General features: G+C 44.3%; 1 protein-coding gene across 1 annotated transcript; it reads left to right on the top strand.

The window, feature by feature from the left end:
- The first annotated feature begins 2,672 nt into the window (after window positions 1-2,672).
- Window positions 2,673-5,578, top strand: LOC127750686 (uncharacterized). Its single transcript, XM_052272966.1, has 5 exons — window positions 2,673-2,782; window positions 2,860-3,091; window positions 3,152-4,432; window positions 4,513-4,627; window positions 4,794-5,578. The coding sequence occupies exons 1-5, from the start codon at window positions 2,673-2,675 to the stop codon at window positions 5,576-5,578; spliced, it is 2,523 nt and encodes an 840-aa protein (XP_052128926.1).
- Window positions 5,579-8,005: the final 2,427 nt, after the last annotated feature.

Genomic DNA, 8,005 nt, shown 5'->3' with positions numbered 1-8,005 from the left:
GTTTGTCTTTCATCTGTCGGACGACGAAGAGGAAATACCTCAGCATGTTGATGTCCAATCTTCCGACGAAGATTTGGGTGGTGAAGAATTCAACCCATTTGACGTACCATTCGATGAGGAGTGGGATGTTGATGATCCAGGCGTTCGGCAACCTCAAGAAGAGAGAAATCTTTCTGCCCAAAATGGGCCTGCCGCATTGCAAAACCGGCCAAATGGCATGTGGAACATAAATAGGCTGCCAACAAAATTTAACAAGAAGCCATTGCAGAGCCGTGTTACTCACAATCGGGATACATACAGAGTTGGTGCAGTCTATGGAGGAGAAGATTTAAGTCAAGTCGAGGAGGTTGACTTTGAAGCATGTGACGAGCTTTGTCCCCAATGTGGTGGGAAGTACTGGAAGGCGGAGTTAACCCGTGCTAGGGCAGAGGCGGGTCTAACGTGCTGTACGTACGGCAAGTTTAAACTCCCTGATAGTGGGGTCTTCAGAAGACCTGAAAATGAAATTTACGAAATGTTGACGGGCACCAGTGAAAGCGCTAAGCAATTTCAAAAACTGATACTAAAATACAACAAGTTGTTTGCGACGTGTTTTGTAGCTGGAGAGTTTTTAAACCTTGGTGCCCGTCAGTATGGTTTATGTCACTCAAAGTGAATGGGGAGGTGAAGTGGCATAACCATGCCTACAGAGACCCGGGCGACGAGACACGACCACCGAACCATGGCCAAGTTTATTTCTTGGACTTTTCTAATGATACTGAAGAGGAGATACTCGAACAACGCCGACAGGGCCTGTCGTATACAGAGGATGTGAGCGACGAAGTACTTGGTGTACTTGAGAGATACCTAAGAACTCACAATCATTTCATACGTGCATTCCAAACAACTCGAGAACTTCAGCAACGTGAAGAAGAAAAGGGCAGAAATGAGGGCAGAGAAATGCGTGACGTTGTTTTAGTTATAAATCCTAAAGACCCTAACACGAGGGTGACAAGAGTCGGCGACGACTATGTTAACAGATTGCTGCGTGGCAACCAGTATTCAATAACACCAGTCGCGGATGGCATAGGTGCTGTCTTCACCGGCAGATTGCCACCTATGTCATGCGACGCAATGTACTTTCCCAGGGAACGAAGGGAAGATGAGCATGGCCCAGGTGCTATGGTTCCGAGCAAAAGGACTATGGACATGCAAATGTTTCCATTGATCTATATTCATGGTGAGACATCACACTTAGAGTTCCGAGAACCAGCCCTTCGAGGTAACAGAGTCCCATCATTGGCAGAATATTACCGGTATCGACTCGCCATCCGAGATTCAGAATATGAAATTCTGCCTAGGTTAAAGAAATTATATGCCCTATATTTGCTGAATGCTGGTTTTAAGGTTATTTATGAATGGCTGTCTTACAGAGCCACTCATCAAAGTGAATTAAAAGCTGACAGTTACAAGACTTTGCAAAAATATATCAGAGAGGAAGGAATGCGTCAAAACAGACGTATTGGCAAGATTGTCGTCCTACCTCCAGGCATCTGTGGAACCCCCCGATACATGAAAGATCTGTTTTATGACGCTTTGGCCGTCTCCCAAAACCTTGGGCATCCTTCATGGATGATTACTCTCACCTGTAACCGAAAATGGAAGGAGATTGTTGATGAGTGTTATCGGACGAACACGGATCCTAATTACAGATACGATGTGATAAACAGGGCATTTGAAATGAGAGCTACTCAGCTATATTCTGACATTGTGTGGGAGCAAATTTTCGGGAAAGTTGTTGGTGAAATGACTGTCCGCGAATTTCAAGGAAGAGGACTCACCCACACACATGGATTGTATATTATGCGTCCAGAGGACACGCCATAAAGAGATTTATGGTTCACGGCCCATGCGATGCATCATCTTCTTGCCACAAGAACAAGCAGGCCCGCCCTTCCGCCAAACGAAGTTGCCAGCTCCACTTCGCTCCGCCGGCAACTCCGTTCGGCAGGGGCCGGGCCTGCTGGGCCTGCCGGCGGCGATGGTCGGGCCTGCGGCCCGACCATTTCTGTCACGCGATTTGCTGAAGAACATGATCGAATGATGTAGTGGGCCTTCGGCCCGCTGAAACCCGACGTCTTTGAGTTTGCCCCAAAGAGTCGCGAAAGGGATGTAACGGTGAAGCACCGCGACTACAACCCACCCTTCTGCTTAGAAAACGTTTTTAGGGGTAGGGGAAGAGTTTCCTTTCTATTTTGCGGTTTTTAGGCCTTTTTCTACAACTTATTGTTCACTATGGCAATTTTAAGCTTATTTTCGTCAAAACAGACCATCCAGCGCCTAAACGGTTAGAGAAAGAGCAAAACGGACGAAATTTTCGCGCAAAGGGCTCTACTTTGACGAGTCACCCCTTAGAGGAACATAAATTTTTTTTACTTTTTCGAAGAATTTTCGAACCTTGGATACCCCCATTCACACCCTTAGGCGTGGTTGCCAGAATTTGCCGTAGGCGTTTCGTTCTCTAGAAGTGGACCTTAAGATACCCCGAAAATTTCAAGTCTCTAGCACATCTCCTTCTAGTGGAACAGACAGACACACAGACACACAGACAGACAGACACGAGGTCGTTAGCATAAGCCCGCTGGATAGCTTTTTCAAAGCAGAAGGGCGGGCTAAAAACGGGAAATGCAAGCATGGGTTTCCGTTTCAGTTTCGAGAAACAACAGATATTTCAGGAAAGAGGCCTTTATCTCGGCGACCTAATGATGGGCGTGGATTCTTCAAGAGAATCAATGGTGCAGATGTATTTGTTGACAATAGATGGGTCATTGATTACAATGTAGTGTTGTTGTTGCGCTACAAGGGACACCTTAATGTTAGGTACAGCCCATCCACTTCAGGCTGCAAATACTTTAATGGATATCTCCTGAAAGGCAGCTTCGGCAATAAGGTGCGAACGTCCTTGGTTCAAAAAATTAACAATGTTCCTGAGGGAGGTGTGTACGACCACGATGAAATCAAGGAATTCAAAGAAATGCGTCATATGGGACCTTATGAGGCCCATTATTATGTGATGGGCACCTCCCAATCTCATATATATCCACCAGTCGAGGTTTAACTTGTCCACGAAGAGTTTCAACAAACCATCATCTTTAGAGATGGTGCTGAACAGGGTGCATTAGAAAGGCACGAAAATTCGAAGTTAACAGCGTGGTTTCAGCTGAACAGACGGCCAGGCCCTCACCGAGGAAAAGTTTATAAGGATGTAGTGGAAAACTACAAGTATGAGGATCAAGTTTGGAAACGCAGTAACAGGCACACAATCGGACGCCTGAGCCCATTTGTAGGCACAGATTTCAACTCAGAGTTATACCATTTAAGACTTCTGTTGTGTAATCGCACAGATGTCACTGGGTTTGACAATATAAAAACTGTAGAAGGTCAGGTTCATCCAACCTTCAAAGCTGCATGTGTTGCTCTCAACTTGGTAGAAAATGAGGAGGAAATGCGTCTGCTTATGGACGAGTTAGTCTTAGAACAATTTCCGAGCACCATAAGGAAAACATTTGCCACGCTGCTGGTAAATGTAAATCCTCTTAACCCCACGAATTTGTGGGACAACTACAAGCACAAAATGGCTGAGGATCATCTACACGAAATCTATGATGATGATGAATTGTGCTTTCAATTAGCTTTGCGAGATATAGCGGAGATCCTTGATGAATTTGGCAAAACACTTGCAGACTACCAGCTTCCTGATATTAATGATGATGTGCTTGCCCGCCAAAACATCGAACATGTCGAGGAAGATATTATCCTTAACCCGGAGGCAGCCGACGAATTAATAAATGGGCTCAACGTTGAACAACGTCATTTCTTTGAAGATGTCCGAGGAGCTGTTTTTAATGAAAATCAAAAGAAGTTCTTTTTAACCGGTGCTCGAGGTACCGGGAAAACACACACCTACAATGTTCTCATCGACTTCCTGCGTTCCCGGGGCAAGAAGGCTGTTGTTGCCGCGTATACAGGGGTCGCTGCAAACTTATTAAAAGGGGGGCTGGCGAGCCACAAGGCATTTGGCCTTCCCTTTGAAGACGAGGGATTAGGCCTCTCTAGAAGCCATTTAAAACTTCAGAGTTCAGCGGCCAAAAATCTATTGGAAGCAAATGTCATCATTTGGGATGAAATCTCTATGGTTCAAGGTTGGCATCTTCACGTTCTTGATAGATTTCTACGTGATTTGATGCGCAAGGAAGAACCCTTTGGGTCCAAAATCATAATTTTAGGGGGAGATTTCAAACAAATCCTACCTGTCGTTCCCGGGGGTAGTAGGGCAGACATCGTCGACGCTGCAGTCACTTCATCAAACCTCTGGCCTCTCTTTGAGAAATATGAATTAACAAGGAATCAAAGAGCACTTGAGGATCAGGAATATGCGGAGTGGCTTCTCAAAGTACGTAACGTGTTTGCGATAATATATTAACAGGTTTGCGGATGTGTTGTAATAATGTATTTCCCTGTTTGTATTTTAAGGTGGGTGAGGGAACTGCCAATGAAGAGGCGTCAACAAAAATACACTTGGAAAACAACATGGTTGTCAATGGCAAACACAAACTAAGGATGGATACGAAGTTCCCAAAACGCGAGCGTGATATTCATGCTAGGCGTGATTTTCACGCCAGGCGTGATGAAAGACGGTGCCTGATTGGCTGTGTGAAGCTTACGAAGCGTGAAAAATCACGCCTGGCGTGAAAAATCACGCCTTGCGTGAAAATCACGCTTGCGTTTCGTGAACTCTGTATCCACACTAATAGATCACTGCTTTGGCAAAGATATTGATAAAGAGGATGCGCATGACGCTGCTATATTGTGCCCAACTAATGACTGTGCAAACTTCGTAAACAAGTTAGTCCTTGACAGACTCATGCGAGGCAAAGATGGTGACCGAGTGTACTTAAGTTCCACAACGCTCGAAAAATCAAGGGAACTTCAAGATGCACGAGACGAGCAGCGCCTTCATTACCCTCCGGACTATTTAGATCACCTAGAGTCAGCCTCATTACCCCCTCACAGGTTACATTTAGTTCCAGGGGCTAATGTAATGCTCATAAGAAATTTGCGTGGAGGAGGACTCTGCAATGGAACCCGGCTAAAAGTTTTAAAATTGTACCCAAACTTGGTAGTTTGCAAGGTTATGACTGGATCGAAGAAGGGAGAAACTGTTGCAATCTTTAGAGTTAACTTCACATCAAACGAGTTCAGCCTCCCTGGGAAGCTGCGAAGGCGGCAGTTTTCCCTGAAACCATGCTATGCTATGACTGTCAGCAAAGCGCAAGGCCAAACATTAATCAGAGAAGGTCTGTACCTAAGAACGCCATTGTGGTGTCACGGCCAGCTCTATGTTGCCTTGAGTAGAGTTAAGTGCAGACAGGCAATGAAAATTTTGGTTGAAGAAGGGCCAAATCAAGGTCGTGTAAATGCAAACCATGGAGCTGCTTTGGGCGGGCAACAACATCTATACCCGGAATCACATTTATGCAGAAGTTTTGCAAGCTGCAAACCAAAACGCATATGTGCAAGTAGAACAGCAAGACATTAATGTGGCCGAAGATGATGTTTTCTATATTTTGCCATTTTTGGATGCTCTACAAAGGCTTCTTTACATATCAAATGTGTAAATTGATGGAAAATTTTCAGAGAGTATATGCATGTTTTTGTTTTTCCCATTAAAACAGGTAAAACGTTTTAAGTAATATCGAATATTCTTTTATAGATGCAATGGTTTTAACTTCATTTATTATGGCCAAAAACATTTAAAGACAAAATTTTTGGAAGATCTCAAGTCTTGAAAAGTTCACTTCTATTCGTTTCTTACGAATATTTAATGATTTTGTAAAAGTTGCAAGCTCGTGTTAAAAGTGTTAAAATGTTTTTTTACGAAAATGTAAGTATAACACAAAGCCATGAAAAACTTAAACGGACAGTTTTACAATGCTGAAGCATAGGTATACATTTATATTCATTGTTGTTTTCTTTCTCAGATGTAATTATTCGAGCAACAATCATTTTGATTTTGTGAATACGTTTAACACGATAAGTGATCTGAAAAGTATTCTTTTTATTTATTTTTTATAAACATTGATTAATTTTGAAAACGTTGCAAATTTGTGTTAAAACTGCGTTATTTTTATTAACGAATATGTAAGCATGAGACGAAGTCAAAAATATTTTACAGGATTTTTTACACTGCTTAAATTAAGGCGCAGTATGGCAGCATGCCGCACCGGAATGGTTTTGAAGGGCGGGTGGCTGTTCTCACATCAATGCAAAGCCTGGGGAATGACCGACTGCGCCTGTCGCTGATTGCGCCTCCCGCTTACTCAGACCGCCATGCCTTAGCCAGTGTAATTTAAAGGATTAGGCGCGGTAAGCAGGAGAGGTCATTCCCTCAACCCTCTGGCCTCCGATGGGAGCGCCAGCGAACCCAACTAATATGTGATGAAGATTGAAGATCTCGAAGTTCTCGGAGCTCGGGAGAAGTCTCGGAGTCCACATCGGGCCAAGAGTAGAAGTTCTGGAGGGTCTCGAAGTCCACATCGGGCCAGAGGGTAGAAGTTCTAGAGGGTCTCGAAGTCCACATCGGGCCGAGGGCTAGAAGTTCTAGAGGGTCTCGAAGTCCACATCGGGCCGAGGAATGGAAGTTCTAGAGGGTCTCGAAGTCCTAACAGTCAGCCTGGTCGTCACCGAGACGATCCCGCTCACTGGGAGATCAAGAAGATCTAGAAGTCCAAGAAGTCTAGAAGGTCTAGAGGTTCTGGACGGGTAAAGCTTCGTTACCAAAGGTAACACCTGTAGGGAATGACCCTCCACCTCGAAGCCCTTTGGCATGCAACGAAAGTATCCGGATATTCTCCGGCACGGTTAACCGACCACTTTGCTACATACCTCGGTAGGACCGAAGGATGGAAGGTACTGATGGCTTGCCGCCCGGGGATTTTATTCAGAGACACCCGTAAAAGGAATCGGGAGAAAACTTTAAAAAATTCCATTCGACGCCATCTAGCGGAAACCTCGGAAGCTCGTCCCCAGGTGCGCAACTGGCGCGCGCACCATCGTGCATGTGCGCAGCCAGCGCGCGCTGACTGCTCACCACGAATCTATATAAGGATGGATCGTCCATCTCACGGAACAAAGAGCTCCGCTCACCTCGGCCGCGAGCTAACGCTGAGGACAATTTTCGGTTCCTACGCTCGCTGGAGATGTTGTTGCTGGGTAAGTAAAGTGGCCCTGTCGCGTAAGCGAAACCGCAACACTACCTTAACCTTGCCTTTGTACTCGGTACTTCTTACTTCTCGCACAAAACGTTATTTTAAGGTTACACAGGACTGAAACCTTAAAAATTTAGGCACAAAACACAGATATTTCAAGTTTAAAACCTAAATTCGAATTAAATCAAAGAAAGGCTTTCCATAGCAATTTAAGTTAGTTCATTGCGGTTCTTTTGAGACATAGTTTGTTTATGATTGAATGTATCTGTAAGCGCAAGAAGCTTTTTAAAAGTTCATGAAGTTGTGAAACTTTAAATGTCTTCTTGCGCATGCAGATACATGCAAACATAGACAAACTATACATTAAAAGAACCGCAATAACCTTACCTTAATTGCTATGAAAAGCGTTTTTAAAAATAAATTTGCATTTAGATTTTAAACGTGAAAAAACAAAAAAATGTCATTTTAGGTACCAACATTCTCACCTTCTTCCTATTATTATTAATCTCGCAACGGCGTTAGGCCCTTGTGCCTTCCCGCTCGACTCCGTGCGTTAGGCCTTGGTGCATTTGACCACTCTCGAAGCAAACCAGAACTTGTGAACGTACGGATTCCTTTCTCTTGCACTTCTTCTTGTTGTCCTTGGAGATGTTCTTTTGGTCCTTGGGGGAATTTGTTTTGGCCAGATAGGAAAAAGCGGCGCTAAATGACTTTGGACAGATCATGCCACCCATTCCCATTCTATTTCCACCCTTCAC

This window comes from Frankliniella occidentalis, unplaced genomic scaffold (genome assembly GCF_000697945.3).
Source record: "Frankliniella occidentalis isolate FOCC.00 unplaced genomic scaffold, Focc_3.1 Scaffold235, whole genome shotgun sequence".
Taxonomy (NCBI): domain Eukaryota; kingdom Metazoa; phylum Arthropoda; class Insecta; order Thysanoptera; family Thripidae; genus Frankliniella; species Frankliniella occidentalis.
The sequence above is the reverse complement of the archived record's forward strand: the minus strand, read 5'-3'. Positions and strand labels throughout refer to the sequence as shown.